The following is a 19,285-nucleotide window of genomic DNA, read 5'->3' as shown; positions in this document are numbered from 1 at the left end:
ACACTAGTGTGTCATGATAGCTCAACTATCATGACACACTAGTAGTTTATTGTAAATATAAATTTCTCGAATAAAAATTTCTTGAATTTCTCGAATATCAAGAAAGAGTCTTTGGGGTTAAAAATCCGATTGATGTCCTAGATAGGATACATAAGAAATCGTTTTCGGCTGACGGTATTCGGCATCGTGATAAGTATTTCGCAATAACCCTACCACTTCAACAATCACAGATTCACAAATGGTATAAAAGAACCTTTCTAAAAAAAATTAAGGCTTATTCCAAATATTGTTTCTGTTTAAATTTTGTTGGAGTTGCTCTCTGATCGGAAAGGTCTTGGATGCCCGATTTTTTCCGATGATATTTGGGAAAAAAGTTACTTTCCGAATCCCTAAATAAAAATGGGTGATATGACATTAGATCAGGATTTTTTTTTAATTTTTATTTCCTTTAATTCTTATGAGTAATTACAGACAAAATTTAAATTATATTGAAAAGTTAAGTATTACTTAATGACACTTTTTTTTTTCTATTACATATATTCGTTTTTTTTATCCATGCACACAGCTGAATGATGGTGATGGTACTGGTAAATGAGGCCATTGCAGTTCTGTGGCAGCACCTCTCCTTCCAGAGTGCTAGACTACAGAAGAAAGGCCGTTGTAAGTTCGATTCCAGTCCTAATTATATCGTGGTTTTTTTTTTTTTTTCAGCAGTTCTCGAGATAGGTGATTTCCTTTACGGAAACTTTAGTTTTTAATTCATTTCAGAAAAATCAGTCATGTGACTCATAACATTAATTTCATCGTTTTGTTCCGCAATATGAATTCGACATTGTCTTCCTTTCTGTCACCCATTTCTTCAAAATCGTGGATAGTAGTTATGGACATAGGTATCAGTGATAACTGGGGTAGAGACCGAATACCATATTTTCAAAAGTTATTTAGAGAAAAGGAGCTTCTTCTACTCCTTTTTGGGAAATAAAGAGACGTTAGATGATTTATTATCTCCTCTCATCTCGTTTTCCTTTTACCCTCTTTTACCTTGCGGTGTCTAGGGTTTATTAATCACCGGACCTCCAACCGTTCACAGGATAAGGTGGTCGCCCCTACTCCCCGGTGTATCCTATGTCCAATAGTGTTGAGTTCTCATGGTCGGTTTGCCTGCTTTGCGGGATGAAAAACCCCAGGATAAACTGGAGGAAAAAACCTACTGTCCACGTTCAAGACCGACTAACTTGGCTATGGCTGAGGAAGATCCTTCAGCTCCTCACATCACCAACGGGAATCGAACCTAGGACACTCCTTCCCCAGGCATATGGTTGCGAAACGCACAGCCACTCCCAATTATTTCCTAGGTTAACAGCGCGGACATGATTTGTTGTTGTTGTTGAGAATTACGTTAGTTCATATCACTCATAGATTAAACTTTATCAATGATATTAAAGATGTTAGAAGTAAATCAGCAATTGAGTTTGAGAGCAAACGATGCACACAGTATAGGACTAAAGTTATTTGGACTTTCTTCATATTCGCACGTCACCAGCCTTTCTTTATCTTTATTTCAGTCTACTGGTTGCACAAACTCTTTGGCTTACTTCTTCTTCGACGTTAAATTAACAACAAAAAAACTTAAAAAGGCATTAAATAGAGAAAGAATTCTGCATCAATAAAAAAAGTTAAGTCCATTACAAACACATGTCCTATTAACAATGCCAAATGCACACATCATTGATAATCGACTTGGGAAAACTTAAGTTTCCTTGACGTAAGTAATCTTAAAAAGTGCAGGTTCTTAAATAACCCATATGTATTTCCCTTCATAATATTCTTTAGCAACCAAAGACTTAATAGCGTGTCTTTGTGCTGCAGAATGCAGTAAAAGATGGCATTTTAATGTCTTCTCTGACGCAAATGTTGACGAACATCGTATGTGTTTGTGTTACTTAAAGGAATACATTAGATTGAATCAATTTCTTGTTTAGGACGCCCGCCATGCGTCCGTCTTTGATCTGTTCAATGGAGCTGTTTCTTTCTTTCTTTCGTCGTCGTATATTACGGTTGCCTTAATTGCATCTCCCGTACGCAGTGTGGCAGCTCCGTTGTGTGTCACGACACTTGTAAAATTGCTTCTGACAAAGGGAAAGAGAGAGAACGATGTAGTGTTCTGAACGATCGAGATGTTATCAGTCATTAGAGGGGCAGATTTTGATGTCAGGCTTTCTCTTCAGCTTCTTAATTAGCTCATTCGCCTTGTTAATGACAGTTCGATGACGTCCACAGCCGCAGGGACCGCAGCTAGAAACCACTCCATCTTAACTGTATTCGCACCTAACGTAGTGGCGTCCAGGGAATTCCATAATTTAAATTTTCTCCTCGCGGCATTAATGAAACCTGTCTTGTATAGTGTGTGTGTGGGGGGGGGGAAACCTTCGAGTGTTTCCCATCTTCAGTCTCTTCCTGGAGCGCATGGCGTCGTCCACAAATAGAGGAACAGCTGAGATATGGGACGAGTTGCTACGAATGACTAACTGAGGCGAGTAAAGAACAAGTCAGCAGTTATGAAACAAAACGCAAATAGCACAGATGATCATTGCGGTTATGTAAATTTAAAAGTTTAAATTCCCTTTAAAATTTAATAAAAAGTAAATTGAGATTATTTATATCACACGAATGACAAAAAGAATAAAGATAATAACTATTAATTTTAACTATTAAAATTAATTTCATTACTGAGTTTCCCGTCTACTTTATGACATCGTTTCTGGTCCAATAATGCGTTTGATTCTAATCATCAGTCAGAAACTTTCCTTTTCTAAGTAGGTTCCGAGTTAGTTGATCCTTCTCTTAAATGAGTAGGATTTTTTCCTTCTGGAAATTCGCACTTTTAACTCCAACTCGGAAAAACCTACCGTAGAATTCATATTATTTTCGTGGCAGCTGTCTTTTATACTTCCCGATATCATTTGTAGCCCTGACGTCAGCTATCGGTGACGGCTGAGGATCGGAACCGACTACCCACCGATTTCCAAAATGTGAACAAAGCCACCTACTCTCCTGCGAGAAGGTCTTAGAGGATTGATTTGTTTCTTTTATTACTGTGTCGTAATTACTCGTTGTGCAAACTATATTGCGTTGTGTATTAGTGTAAATAAGAAGCTTGAATGACTTAGAATTTCACCTTAATCTTGTGCGTCCTGAACCCATAAAATTAGCGTTAGGGGAATAAGTGAAAATAATAACAGTTCAAATTAAAGCTTTAACGTATTGTATAGATTAAAGTTATCACACACACACACACACACGCGCGCGCGCGCGCGCGCGCGCAGATGGGGTACATGATTCAGTTGGATACTAAGCACTTTAATCTGCGTAGGTAAGAGAAGATGGCACAACAAAAGCTATACCGCATTGCATATGACCTATAGACAACATTGTATTAAACGACATTGCACATGACCTATAGAAATCGACTTTTACTTAGGTGATCAAAGAAATTACCATCTTACTGTTCACCCACATGATCTACACCCCCACACAGCTAAACGTCTGATGGCTACGAGAAAGGATTGATAGCCTCAAAGCGAATTGGGATGCAACTACGACTATACCTTAATCCAGCTCATCAAAAGAGTTCCACTGCGATTCGGCACTAATACAAACAAACGCAGTTATGCTCCCTGAACTCACCAACACACCACGTTCATTCCAGTTCATATTTTAGTGGACAACTCACAAAGTCTCCCTTGCAGCTAGCGCATGCAGTTACCACGAAGTAGGCACTAACTGTACATTTGTTATTATCCATCATAGCAGTTTATGACATGATAATATCATAAACTGTAAACAACCTTCGGATGGGCCGAAGGGAACGCATCATTCTCGTTACGACATGTGTAGGTAACAGAAGTCCTTGCAAGTCCTGGAGTTCTGACTGCATAATTTACTTTAGGCTCAATATTTGTTGTTTGCAAATTACTACGCAGCCCTTACTACGCTGTTATAGATCTTACCAATGTGTTTTACACATAACTTAAGATGTCTGAGTTACATTGAACACAAAGATTTGTGTTCTATCAGTTTTGGTGACCTACTGAAGGATGATCTGGATATTTGGAAATATAGCAGAGTACTAATTCATTACTACTGAACTCAGATTTCGACGTAAGTATTTGTATCAACTACTTTTGAAATCAGAAGTATGTGAAAGATTCTTCGACCAAAGTTATCCAGACCGAAACAGGAGTTGGGTTATATGAGAATTCCAGATACCATTAGGCAGATAAACAGTTTGAAAACGCCGCGTTATTTTTGCGGTTTGTTATATTAGCTAAGGAAAGAGTCTCCAACACTGTCTTATAAGAGGGACTCACTCGGTTAGCCGAGTGGCTATGCGCTTCGCAACCATATGCCTGCGAAAGGGGTGTCCTGCGTTCGATTCTCGTCGACGACGTGAGGAGTTTAAGAATCTTTCTCAGACATAGCCAAGTTAACCGGTCTTGGGCAGGGTTTTTCTCCCCTGTTTTTCTGAGGATTTTCGCCCTGCAAGCAGACAAACCGGCCCTGTGAACACGCACGGAATTACAGTCAGGAATACTTAAGCCTCAGCCATAGGTGTGATTCGTCAGCTATGCTGGTTCCAAGCCCTGATAAAATTTGGGTGGATTGAGATGGTGTCGTCCTCCCCAGTAAAAGGGACCTCACGACCGTCATATCATACGCTAAATAAATAAAGAGGGGCACTCAAGGATTCGCATTCTTCGGTGCGTGAGATGTTCTAGCGATATGACATGAATAATAAAAAAAAGGATCATATTACTGGTTTACTATAAATGATAGAATTCCGTATATTATCATACATAATCTCAGACATTAAGATCTTTACTCGCATTGAAGAATATGAATGAAGATCAGATCATCAACCAAACTGGCCTAAGAACACACTCATAATTTACAGACAAAATACACTGGCCTCATAATTAGTCGATGTCATTTGGCAAATATGAACTTCATATGACGTGTGAGGCCAGTGTCTGTAAATTATGTGTGTTCTTCGGCTAGTTTGTCAATTTTTGTGGAATGTAAAACCTGAATTTATGAAGGAAAAATACTACCATCTCCGAATGAGACTCGTTAATTCATCTTCATTTAAAAGGCCTTATAAAAGTTGACATGCATCAAATCCGGGTACTCAGCGTTGCAATGCATTCATAGACTCAGAATAAAAAAAATGAAAAATGTAAAAAAAAAAAAAATTATAATTAAAAAAATTTTCAAGTTTTAATTAAAACAAAATATATGAAATAACTCAATGCATCTAATTAAATAAAACGGGAGAAATAATTGCGGATAACGAGAACAAAATCCACTCACCTAACACTATAAGCGTAACGTTGACGTATTCAGTTCCAAATCCATTTTCCGCCTTGCAAACATACATTCCCGTATCTTTCGTGGCAGTGCCGTGAATCCTCAATGCGCCACTGCTCAACACTTGATAACGACCGGTGAAGTCCAAAGGAACGCTGTCGCGATACCAGTTGAAGACAAAGTTGTCTGGATTTCTGTGAACTGGACACGGTAGAGTAGCGGCACTCCCCGCTGGAACGACGAGACGAACATCTGGGCTCCCAACAGCCAACACTATAAAAAAAAAAAAAAATAATAATAATAAAGTGCTGTAATCAAGTTTAAGACTGAACTGTGTGTGTTCGTGTGTGTGTAAAAAACTCGCGATGGAAACCTTTTCATTATATTGTCATGAAAGGCGGCTTTATCGTAATACGATTTTTAGATAATTTTTAAAAGACACTCTAAACTAATTGAAACACAGTCACGCAGACTGCAGGCTGTTCGTTCATTATCCTAATATTTGCGTAGTGATGTCTAAACTTTCCTTCATCTACCATTCCTAGACCGTTCAATAACAACACAGCGCTTGGGTTACATCTTTCCATATGCTTAGAAGATTTATACGTTTACAGTGCATAATCAAAAAAAAAAGATTTTGTTTTTTAACTCTTGTGATTTTGTGTCACTATACAAGAATGAGATAACAAAATACACTCACAGTTTTAAGATTATACACGATCGTATATTTCGTCACTTGTTTTGAGTTCGATTGTTTATAGGATTCGCATCCACAAAAGGTTATTTTTAAACCTACAGTACATTTCTACCGTTGATGGGCGAAGGTTTTTTTTTTTTCATTTGTATCAATATTTATGTTTTTTGCGTATTTTTTAATCCATAAACTCTGCTCTCGAGGCCACCTCCTTTTTCGCAAGTACTACTGACATCACGCGTACGAAGCTAGTAAAAGACCCAAATCAAAGATCACGTGAGTGTAAGATACAAATGACTGTCAGTATTACACTTTAGCAGGGATGAGTTCTGATATGAATGTCCACTTGACAGTTCTTCCGATGTCATTACAAGTGGTTCACATCTCGTCCTAAAGAAGTGTGGCCCCGGTAATCTTGCAAAAGATTTAAAATGGGGTTAATATTTGTATTTTTCTAAGTTTGTAGCACTTCCTTAGCTTTGGAAAGTATTTCATCGTATGTATGAACACGAATGAGGTACTTTCGTACATAGTACGTATACACACACACACACACACACACACACAGCAAAGTGAAAAATTGCTAATTGTATCTAACGTCTGAATCGTTGTAAATTGTTGTTATTTTTTATATTATATCATATTTAATAAATATTAAATAAATTATGCTTAATTTCTAAATATATAAATAAATCATTTAACCACGCGAATTCACGTGAACTTCTTTTTTTTCTTTGATTTTTGAAAAATAATCAATGTTTAAGTAAAGCGTTAGCTGAGCATTAAAAAAAAATAAAATAAAAAAAATAGAATCGGACTCTTATCCATGACACTTTTTTTTTTTTTTTTTTTTACGTTTTATTGACTTGGTAAACTTGAAGTGTCCGTAAAACGAAGTTCTGTTTGGAAGTGGCAGAAAACAAAAAAAGAAACATATCAGTGTCTCCTCAAACAGCTGCTCACTGGTGCTTCTTGTCTAATGAAACTTCCCTTCTTCTTTTTCTTTTGTAAATTTACTCTTCAGTTAAGAATTCTCGAAGAAAAACAAGAAACAAACAAAATCTATGGAAATTGAAAGCCGCCGATGAAAGAACTGCAATTGATGTACACCACGTAACAGAGTTCTACCAAAGCGAAATCCGTTAATGACTCTCCACGAAAAAGTGTGTATATACGATAAATAAAGCCGCATGGGTTTGTAAGTGTCCAAACTTCACGCTTATTAATAATGTTGATGCCACGTATAAACAATTTGAGGTAATAAACCAAATGAAATCTTTTCAACGATCCATTGAATGTTGACATTAAAAGCGCAGATTCTATTGATCAAGTGCAATTATACAAACTTTAAGCAGACGAATTCGTTCTAGTTCGATACAAGACTACGGCGTAATAACTGAAACTTTTATTTTGCACTGAGAAATACCCAAATAAGACATTTGGGATTAAAAATTATTTCAATGTTTGGAAGTGCTTTTGTATGCTAGAAGACATTTTCTGACATGAAATACGGGAAGCCATCAACAGGAACAGTACGAATGACTCTCCTTCTTGAACAATTACTTAGGCTTACAAGAATAGGCATCAAAGTGGGCAAGCAACAACTTTTAGGTGAGTTTAACTCTTCATTCTGCCTTCATTAACTGTAAGTTTTGTTTCCTTTATCGAATTTTAAATATCAATTGTTCTGATATAAATTTAAATAACTTACAGGTTTAATAAACTAAGCAGGGCATTTTTATATTTGCATCATTTTATATATAGTTGAAAAAAAAACAAAAAAAAAATAAATAAAAAACTGCGGCTGGCTATCTAATTCTTAAAACATTCGCTGCTCTATAGGCCTGTGTAGCTCAGTGGAAGTGGCGCTTGCATCCTCCGCCCTTGACGCACGATGATACTTGTAAATGAGTGTAGTCGCCGATTGGAGGAACTTTTTCAAAGACTTTCTTCAACTGGTTCTGTTCTCGAGTTAGTCGATCACTGGCAAGCGTTTTTTTTTCTCCGGAAACTCGGGTTTTTCGTTCCGTAAACTCAAGGAAATCGACTGTAGTACCCACATTATTTCAGACAGTAACATATCTTGTTAGGGCTATCAAGAGATGGCAATACTTGTTTACTCGTCTCTTCATCGGTGCACCTATAATTAGTGATAGACATGAGCCAGCTGTCTCTGATTGGCTACCGGTGGAGACTGAACTGCCTACTCAGTCTCCAAAAGTTTATGGTGTTTAAAGGCCTCGCCTACTCCCTATAAGGGAATAAAAGGCGTTAACTTATTATTATTATTATTATTGGTCGCTGCTCTATACTGTAGATGTTGAACATCACTTATCTATATTACTTAATCCTCGATCTACATGTACTGCCATATACTGCTCACTAATATTATTATTTTAAAATTATTATTAGATTCTTGGGGTAGAATCTGAATTGTTCTGTATGACCAGTCAAACTTTTGTTTGAATGATATCTTGTTTTGAAGGTGTTTCGTTTATGCAGTGCCGGATTAAGGGGCTGGTTGAACGGCACTCGCTCGGGGTGCCAAAACTAAGGCCGGCACTAGGGCCCCTGAGCCTGTGCTCTTTCCGAAAATATTACCTATCCATGTAAAGCAATACGTAATACATGATGCACTCATAATACTTCGTGAAATTCAACCGATGCCGCCACCAAATCTGAATCTTTAGCACTAGCAGAAAAACTTTGAGAATATTCCTTTTTAGTTATGTTAGGGATGTGGTGTGATGTACTTCATCGGATAAACGTAGTAAGCAAATCTATACAAGCAAAAAATATGGATTTAAAAACTGTTATAAATTTATTAAAACGTTTAGGAACGGAGCCAACATTTACGGAAAAAAGAATAGTTCGTGAAAATAAATTATTTAATTTTGAAACTGAAGATATCATCGTTGCTGATGTTCAATGTCATTTTAGACTCAAGATCTCCTGAAGAAAGAGTTGAGCAAATAAAAACGTACGAACAAAATTGGGGGTTTCTCTTGAATTTAACTGAAATAGGCGGTTTAAAATTCTTAATGATGAAAATAGTAGTAACATTGACGATCTTTGAAAAAATTAAATCTCTAAACAGTTTACTTACCGGAAACATCAGTTCGGCGTTACAAACTTTACAATTTTAAAAGCAAGCAATTTGCAGGATGTAGTTCCAAATACGCGGGTCGCATGGAAAACTTGGCTGAACAATTCCTTTAACGGTTGAAAGAAGTTTTAGCAAATTAAAACTCTTCAAAACATATTTGCGATCGATAGTGGGGCGTGAGAGATTAAATCTTTAGGCTTGTTATCTATAGAAAATACTGTTTCTCAGAAAATAGATAGTGAAAGAATAAAAGCTTTCGCAGATTTAAAATTCAAGAAAAAAAAATCTAAATTATAATTGATTAAATTAAAATTATAGCGTTTTGTTTGTAATCATTTTTATTTGTTTCTTTTTTTATGTAGTATATTCGAGTTAATAAAAATGATAAGTAGAAATAATGAAGTCATTTAATTATTAATAATTTGAAAAAATACTTATACTTAACAATTAGAAAGTACTTACGTATAAATATAAAAATAAAACTTAGGGGCATGACATACGAAGTCTGCCTCGAGCGAGAAATTATCTTGGTCCGATACTAAACGTAATCATCCTATCTTGACATTTAAACATGACAGCAAAGTTTTAAAACTCTTTTATGGAACTCTCGCTCACAGAAAGCTTTTAAACTTTGTTAATCTCCACTCTAGAGACCTAAAAATGGTACTTTTTTTTCCCCCAGTTTACTTTAAACTTCCAATACGTAGGGTTAAGATCTCGCATTGAACAACGTCTGTCTCCGAGACTTTCGCCCACAGTCCGTTTGCTAATGAGTGGACCCGCTGCTCACTTTGTCCACAAAGGTGGAAACATAAATCAAAGACAATTTCTAAGCAACTGGAAATATATGATATGCCACAATGTCATTCTTGCATGCGCAAAGCATTGGACATGCAAGAATAACATTCACAAAAGACAGTGCTGCTGAACCCCTTGGACATCTCTTTACATTGTTCACCACACAAAAAAATTGTAATGGCGTATTTTCATTCTCATTTTCCGTCTTGAACTACAACCTTTTATTAATACAAAAACAAGAACGTGAAGGGAAAAGGGGAACAAAATCACACCTGGTACGATACCTGAAATGACGTCTCATCCTACCGGAAGTTCCCTTCTCTTCCGCGTTTTTCTTACGTCAATTTATTCCCGAATAATCACTTGAAATCGATGCCAACGAGTTCTCTTCTGAAGGCCCGCTTCGTCATCCGAATCGGTAATGAAATAACGATGGACGTAAAACGTTTATCCATAAAGCTTACCCTGAAACTTGCTTCAGTAGAAGCAAACTCTCATTTCCGTATTGCCTCTCTGAGAAACACTTTGCTGTTCGCATCCTTTGTCGTCTGCAATCCCTCACCATCCGTTTTCGATTTCCTTTCTGATTACTCCGTCGAGAAGCGAACATTCTGGACACAACGAAAAAAAAGAAAGAAAAAATGTGGCCTGGAAATGAGGATCTACAGGTGGATCAATTCTGACGAAGACACACGCGAGTACAGAGAGCTTTCTTTTCTTTTTTTTTTTTTCGATCCACTGTCGTTCTTTAGATTTCATTTTTTTTTTAACCATCGCTCAAACAAAAGATTTTTTTTTTAGCCTCCGCGCCTTCAGAATAGTCGAACATAATTAGCATAAATATCCAAACATCCACGACAATAATTCGATTTGCGAAGACAGTGAGCGACAACAGGGAATTTTTACTGAAATGTTCACTCTTTTAGAAATGAAATTAAGAAAGAAAGGGAGTCTAAAGAATATAATGGGTCCTAAACGGAACAATGTATGGAAATGAAATTTGTGTGTGCTTGTGTGTGGCCAGATGCTTATGGGAATTTTATATTAAATAGTTATATCGATAGTGTTTAGATGAGACAAAACTAACCATTCAAAAATACTGATTTAAAGGCTCTCTTATTCGCTTGCCCTGGTCGATACAACCGAAAACTGCTTGTCATTGAATAACATTATTTTTAATATATGTATATTTTTAATTTACTTAATTTATTTAGCTAGTCATACTTCCGGGGTATAAAAGGTAATAATAGTTCAGTGCCTCATCCATAGAGGGCGTGGCAACTTGCATTTATATATTTATTTTTATTATTATAGAAATAAATAGAAAAATATATAATTATTGGCTGTCTGCCACAGAGACGACTTAAGAATTTTTGCTTTTTGTTTGAGGCACCTTTATGTCTTTTTTTATCAATAATGTAGAAATTTATAAATAAAGGAAAATTATAAATTATAAATAAATAAAGTATGATGGTTCACAAACTGTTGTAAGTTCGTTTCTATTAGGACTATACGAGCAAACGGTTACTATGGTAACGCAAAATAAATAAATAAATTATAAATAAATAAAGTATGATGGTTCACAAACTGTTGTAAGTTCGTTTCTATTAGGACTATACGAGCAAACGGTTACTATGGTAACGCAAAATAAATAAATAAATTATAAATAAATAAAGTATGATGGTTCACAAACTGTTGTAAGTTCGTTTCTATTAGGACTATACGAGCAAACGGTTACTATGGTAACGCAAGTCTTGTAATGAAGGTTCTATTTATCATGTATTGACAACGTTGTAAAAGCAGACGAAGTGCGATTGACTTTAAACCTTGAGTCTTTAGAACTTCGTTCAGACATTTTCCAAGCGAATGGTTAAGTTTCGTATTCCAATGTTTATGCGAATTCAATGTTTATCTAGTTTACGCATTCTAGACCATTTTTTAAAATGAGCTAATTTACTATTGAAACTATGATTTCTAAAGTATAGAGGCAAAGTCGAGTTATGCTGCAGCAAACGCACGTAATAGAATTTTGACATAACATAAAGGATATGTATGTTCTTGTGTGGTATATTAGGAAGAGGAAAGAGTGTTTTTTTTTTCCCCTTTCCACTTGTTTATGCTAACTACTAAGGTACGTGATAAAGAGAATACTTTATAATAATAGCGTAATTAGGATATTTTCTAAGCTTGACGATATCAATATAAAAATATTCTTACTTTTATTGCCACTTTATTCTATTAAAAGAAATAATATTAATTAAAATTTAATGAGGGTAAAAGAAATGTAATCCTCTATTAATTATTTGCAGATTTTACTTCTCATTAAGTATTAAATGGATTTAATAAACGTATATTGAAATCTTTAAACGATTATTCTTTTTGCGGGCTAATTAAAATTTCCTTTACATTGATTTTTTTCTATATTTCGTTGCACGAAATATAGAAAAAAAATATTAATTTAAATGGCCAGGCTTCAGAGTGTACAGGATGCTATAACCAGTATTACACGACTTTTTACGTTATTATTAACGTCCTATCAATTTTTGTTTTCAAATTAATCTCGTATCTTTCAGGACTCCAACACTGTCTAGAATCATATGGCACAGATCAATGATAGACACTTCGTTTGAGTGACAGAATGCCAAAGAGGAGTTGGGAGAGGTGATAATCCCAAGCTGACGAAATGAAAAAAAAAAAAATGTCTGTGGGATTTCGCAAAGAATTGGCGCTCATTAGGGAGTGGACAGCAGGGAATAGAGTGACTCTTTAGAGAATTAGGATCGATGTATAGCACGGCTTACCGAAGTGGGTAAGAGGCATGGAAAAGGCGTTGAGGGAATCATTGGTCAGTTTTGCCACGATCAGACGTTGCAGTAATAATAACAAGAAAGAGAAAACAGCAGAGAAAGTTTTCCTGACAGGGACAAGCTATGTCAAGGATTGCCTGTTACCTCAATAAAAACAGCTTTGAAGCGATCGAGTTTTCGGAAACAAAATAAAGATCGTTTGGGTCAATGACGCCGAACTATTTCTGGGAATGTACAAGGAATTTCGTTTTTGTGAGGTAGCAAGATCAGCGTCTTCTGCAAATTGAAAAATATTTCAAGAATAATGTAGCTTTTGAATAAAGTTAGAGTCAAAAAAAGTCTCTTGCGTCATTGACTTAAAGAAAATGTGAGTTCAAAGCCATCTACAATGCAGGAAACCCTTATAAATTTTTCAGCTGGAGGTGAGTGAGCCGGTCTCATAGAGAGGTTTCATAGTTCTTCCCTGAAGATCCGTTTTTTTTTTCCTGAAAAAAAGTTCTCCTAGTGCTTCTATGTTATTTATAACTGTTGTTATTTTTCTCCAAATTAATTGAATTCCAGTGTTCCGATATCCATACTTGATCAGTTTTTCAAGCACTGTACTATCCTCTGATATTCCCACTTCGCTGTAGTTGCTGTTGTGATTCGACCACAGTGGGGTCTGCCATATTATGTTCCAGATGTCTGTCCATCTGAATTTTCAAGTCCCATAATACTTTGCATTTTTATTTTCAATAAGGTTTTTTAATTGTGAGGGGTTTCGTAAGGGGTTTTCATTTGTAAGAGGTTTTGAGCGTTCAAACCACATTTCCAACACCAGCTACAATGTACAGCTTTTGCAATCCGATCATATCTTACTTTAATAGTCTAAGCCAATCTTGCTCCAAAAACTAATTAGATGGTCCACTGAGACTATGGACCACCTAATTCTTTATTTCTGCACAGTCGGCATTCGTTTGTAGTAATTTTTCTTGAGCAGCAAATATCAGACCTTGTCTCTTTCACTTATTATTATTATTATTATTATTATTACTACTTTATTCATATAATTGATACACAGTCAAAACAAGATATTTAAACAACAATTTGACTGTTGATACAGAACAATTCAGATTCTACCCAAGAATCTAAGAATAGTCTGTCAGGTAGCGTCGTAAAATACGGACTGTTCCAAGTAATGTTGTTTTTTTTGTAGATCATATTGAGTCACTTCGTTGATGTTTAATTGTTGTAAATAGTTGGATAGCTTCTTTGAAGTTGCACCAAGTGCACTGATAACTACCGGGATGACTTTGGTGTGTTTAAGCCACAGTCGGCCAACTTCGATTGCCAGATCTCGATATTTAGTAATTTCCCCAGTTCTTTGTTGTTGATGTTGTTATCACTGGGTATTGCGATATCGATAATCCAAACTTGCCGATGTTCAGTAATTGTGATTTCAGGTCTGTTGTGTTCCAAATGCCGATCAGTTTGTATTCGAAAGTCCCAGAGAATTTTTGCTGTTTCGTTTTCCAATAGTGTCTCTATTTTATGCTGCCACCAGTTATCAGAAGTAGGAAAGCCATATTTTTTGCATACATGACAATGAATTATTTTGACCACTTGATCATGGCGGTATTTATAGTCAATTTGAGCTATCTTATTGCAGGCACTGATTAGATGTTGTACAGTCTCATCTTTCTGATCGCATAATCTGCATTTTCTGTTATTATTGATGTTCAAAATTATTGCATTAGTTTATAGTGCTTGTTCTTCAGCTGCTAGAATAAATTCTTCTGTTTCTTTTTTAATATATCCATATTGTAGCCATTGCCACGTCTTCTTCACGTCAATTTTGTCCTCAGTATCTCGAAGAAATTGGCCATGAAAAAGGTTCATTTTTCCAGCGCACATATCGGTTATTTTGCTGTTCCTTTTTGCAATCGGATTTGCTTCCTGTTGCTTTCAGAAGACCCTCTTGTGTAACTGCTTGAAACATTTGCTCAGAGCTATTGTCGATGTAATTTCTTAAACCAATTTCTCCTTCTTCCACAGTCTGTCTCATTTGCAGCAGACCCCGTCCACCTATTCTCCTTATTATTATTATTATTATTATTATTATTATTATTATTATTATTATTATTATTATTATTATTATTATTATTATTATTATTATATGGTAAAAATAAGATAAATTCTTGGTATACCATATGAAGTTGTTTAAAGAATCTCCTGATAAATTCATTCTTTTAAGAGCTGAAACAATCAAGGTTGCCTTTGCAAACTTTGAAACAAACCTAGCATTGTTAATCCTCCAAAATCCACTTAGCGTTGAAGTGAACGCGTCTGATGCTAAATCATAACTACCATTGCAGGTCAAAGGAACAAGTAGGCTTAACTATGACAAATTACTTCACACCAACCAAGCATGAAGTTTTAAGCTATCCTCTTAACTAATTACTCTTGCTTAGAAGTTTGGTTCTATCGGTTTCTAATATAAATTTTATCTTGTCAGGTTAGTTAACTAAAGTTTGTGCAACGTACGCTTATCCAAATCTTAACTTCCCTTTGGGGATACTTAGGAAACCGGTGGTGACCTTTTCGAAACAGAATCAGGTTTTATCTTCCGTTCTATCTTCTTAGTCGTCAAAGAAGTCACCCTATCACCGAAATAAGGCGTTTGATGTGGTTGTATTTCAAGTACGGTGAGGCCCTTTAGAAGGCTGAACTGGAGTGGATTTTTTGGTTTGCTTGTTGGCTTGCTTGCGTAACCGTTAATAACCGGAGACCAAAGCGAACCCTTAAGTGCAGTCTCGGTAATTGGATGGCCTAGATAACGACACAAAGAAAATACCAAGCTAGAATAAAGTAGCCAGTTATCTATCTAAGAGTTCATTGGATCTTATTTCGTTGACATTTCTTTCCCGAATCTCTTATGTCGTTGTGTGCGGATAGAGTTACAGGAAATTTAAGGATTTCGTGTAACCTTCGAAGAAAGTTAATACGGAAGAAGAAATCAAATGGAATCGAGGAAGCGTTCTTCATCAGAACAGATGAAGACCTATGAAACCATTCTTAATAACGAAGTTGATGGTATCATGTCTCTGAAGACGGATTAAACGTTAAAGAGATCTGAGCACCACGTGGGTGACCTTTTCTAACCGAAGCTGAGTTATCTATCTCAGGAAGTTAACTAGCGAGAAGTGGAGGAATATTTATGGTTGTCGTTGTCAATTGTTATTATTATTCCTACTTAGGAGTCCAGCAGTAAAAAGTAGAAAAAGAAACATGTAGCACTGCTATTAGATCAACAATTAAACGTATAAGCACTGAGGGTTATCCCTCTGTAAATTGCAGAAGTATTCTAAGTTTTATTTATTTGTTTTATGTAACTTCCGCGCACTGGATAAATGCTGTAACGCCTATAGTACATTAGGACCATGGATGGAGTAAGGAGTTTTATTATTATGTTTTATTTAATTTTTTTTTTTTTTTTTTTTTTTTTAACTGGGCATTTACAAACATGCTCATGATAAGTTGGTTGGAGAGTGGATACGCTAATCGCTCGGCCAACAGGAATTTTTAGTTACGTATTAGTCGGTTACGTACGTCACATTCGACGAGAATGCTCATCACCCGGTGTAACCCACACCATGACTTTCTCATTGGATTTCGATGCATAGATTTTAAATGCTATTTCCAATTTTTTTTTCTCTTTGTTCACTATTTGGATTGCTTTTATCGTTTATTCTCAAATATGCGAGCACGACTTCTTTATGCACTCTTTTTTTTTTTTTTTTTTCGGGGCAATGGAAAAGCGTGGATCCCCAGAAAATGGAAAGTAGACGAACGTCTGTTGCTTTTAAGGTTAAAAATATTTGCAAGGAATGTGGAGAATTCTTTAGCGTTGTGTTGCAAAGAAAGCCTTACTCTTTATCGACGCTTTGTGCCGGTAAAGTGCTTGAAAAAAAAAAACAGAAGAAGAAAAAAAAAAGAGAAAAATCTATCTTTCTCTAAGGTCTTCAAACGTGATAGGTTTCTGTCACGATTCACATCTCCTCCCTTGGAAATGATCTATAGTCGATGCGTTCACATGAAGATTATCTATAAAATTTTAATGTCCGACATGTGATTAAGCTCGGCGCTCTCATAATGAGCTTCTACGAGAGAAGAAAACAATCTTCTCACGCGCTTGAAGATGTAGACTAAACTGCGAGGTTTGCTCATTCAGAAATACATAAACAGAGAGTCATTTATCTCGCGGTATCTCCAACGTAATTGTGCGTGTGTGTGTGTGTGTGTGTGTGTGTGTGTGTGTGTGTGTGTGTGTGTGTGTGTGTGTGTGTGTGTGTGTGTGTGTGTGTGTGTGTGTGTGTGTGTGCAGTTGTCGCACTATGCATTACCCCCCCCCCCCCAGGAACAATTTAGCTCGGAATTAAACAGTAACTCTTCCGGAAGAGCGGGATACGGAGCATGAAATCTATTATGCGTGATCACCGAGTTCGTATATTTCTCTAAACAGCCCACACTGGCATAAAAGTAAATAAAGGCAGAAGTGAAGCGAAAACTATTCCCTATAACCCGGCTTCTGTTTATTGGCATTCATATCGTTAAAAGGCTTTAATTTGTGGTTCTTTTTCCAGTCCGTACAAGCTGTGTAATCCCATGGCGATATCAGACATATTTTTTTTAGCATTTTAATATACTACGTCTGCAGATTTTCTGAGACTTATTTAGATCGTTTGGATAATATCGGGACTTGAATAAAAGAGAGCAAATAGTATTAATATGATTATTTATTTTATATCGACAAATAGACTCACCGTAAGTTATATTTCTTTAATTAATACATTTTTCTTATTTTATTAATACGATTAATATTATAAAATATTACTTTGCCTCTTAATCGTCGGTTGTGTTATTTAAAATGATCAAGATAATCCCTGAAAATAAATTACAATTTTAATAATTAATTTTTATAGAAGTTATTTTAAACAATTTTAATAAATTTGCATGAAAACTTAAAAAAGTTTTCATTCAAATCAGTTAATCCATTCGTTAGCTAATTTCTGATTTTGTATGATTTTTATAATTTTATTTAACATATTTTATTTGGATAACAGATCACGAAATCTTTAAAAAGTTTTATTATAATTTTACATCTCCTTCGCTGAGCAACTTTGCCTTGGGGGAAAAGAATCCGAGTTCAAAGAACGTTGTGTTATAAATGTGTTATAGACTCAGAAGAGATTAAGCTTACTCAGTTTTTTTTCCTTTGCAAAACAGGCAAACCAGCCTTTGAACACACTGATCTGCTTTTATAATATATAATAAAGACACTATGTTACTAACACTGCCGTTATGTAGTTAAATAACTAACAATAAAAAAGTAACATTTAAAAGTACAAAGTAAAATAAATTCACGCATAAAAGCCACTTAGGAAGATCAGATATTAATTTATGACTGAATATTTTTACTGCTTTAATGATAATTTGCATAATGTAAAATGATCAAAATTGTCAGGGAGATAAATTATACGGTTGTTGTTTTTTTGTTATTTCGTTTCCTAATTTTAATGACTGTTTATTAAAATTTTAGTGCAATTTTATTTTTGGAAATATTAATTCAATTTATAAAATTTTTGATTTTGATAGTTTTAGGACTGATTATTCGCAATTTTTTATTTGATAAATTATAAAAAATTCAAAATTAATTTATAGAAGTCATTTGATAAATTTTCTCTCAGATTCGAACTGACCAAAATTCTTAAGTAATAATTTTGACCAAAAAAAAAAATCCTCTCCCCCATAAATTTGCTTTTCATTCCACAACTCCATAAAATCGATAGAAGCAACACTATTTCAGACAATAATATACTGCGTTAAGATTATAGACCGCGATACGGCGGCACTTGTCTGCCGTACTTTCCTCCCTGGATGCCTATAAAATCACCGATAGCTTTGGATCCGTTGTCAGTGATCCTTTAGGGTGGAGCTTGGCTGCCCACCAATCTTCAGAAAGTTAGAGGCGAATCGGCCTTCCTTTGAGGAATAAAAGGCGTTTGAAGATTTATTTATTTTAATGCCTTCAAAATGTGAGTCAATTGTTTAAATTACAGCTGAATAATTTTAAAACAGTTTAGATCATTTAAAAAGTATCGACGTAATTTTAAGCGATCAATAGCAGAATAATAAGCATATTCTAACTGTGGGTCCTTGTTTCAAAATTTAATTTAAAACTTTCTGGTGAAAACGTTGTTTGGAAATAAGCCAAGCGTTAGTTAAGACATATCGTTCTGTAATCTCTTTGTAAGACACGCATGAAGAACGTTGTCTCGCAAGACACAAGTTACACTAATCCACATCGGAAAAAAATATTCGACTACAGAACTTAAGCTTATTTAGTAGGATTTGGTCTCCTTAATCTCAGCAGAGAGCAAACTTTTAATGATTTTTGCGCTGTAGACTTTTTTCTTTGCTTAGGGGAGAAATATGCTATATTTTTTACTTTACCCTTTCTCTCTCTCTCTCTCC

At 35.4% G+C, this 19,285-nt stretch overlaps 1 protein-coding gene across 1 annotated transcript in view; it reads right to left on the bottom strand.

Moving 5' to 3' along the window:
* Positions 1 to 19,285, bottom strand: part of LOC150106848 (fibroblast growth factor receptor-like 1) — a 76,771-nt gene that overhangs the window by 43,634 nt on the left and 13,852 nt on the right. The window contains exon 2 of the mRNA XM_090393490.1: positions 5,371 to 5,640. Coding sequence (XP_090249616.1) covers positions 5,371 to 5,640 — 270 coding nt within the window. The remainder of the gene's footprint in view (positions 1 to 5,370; positions 5,641 to 19,285) is intronic.

The sequence above is a fragment of the Typopeltis vanoorti genome, chromosome 5 (assembly GCF_054136105.1).
Source record: "Typopeltis vanoorti isolate ZY-2024b chromosome 5, IOZ_Tvanoo_1.0, whole genome shotgun sequence".
In the NCBI taxonomy this organism is placed as follows: Eukaryota; Metazoa; Arthropoda; class Arachnida; order Uropygi; family Thelyphonidae; genus Typopeltis; species Typopeltis vanoorti.
This window is presented reverse-complemented; position numbering and strand designations above follow the sequence as displayed.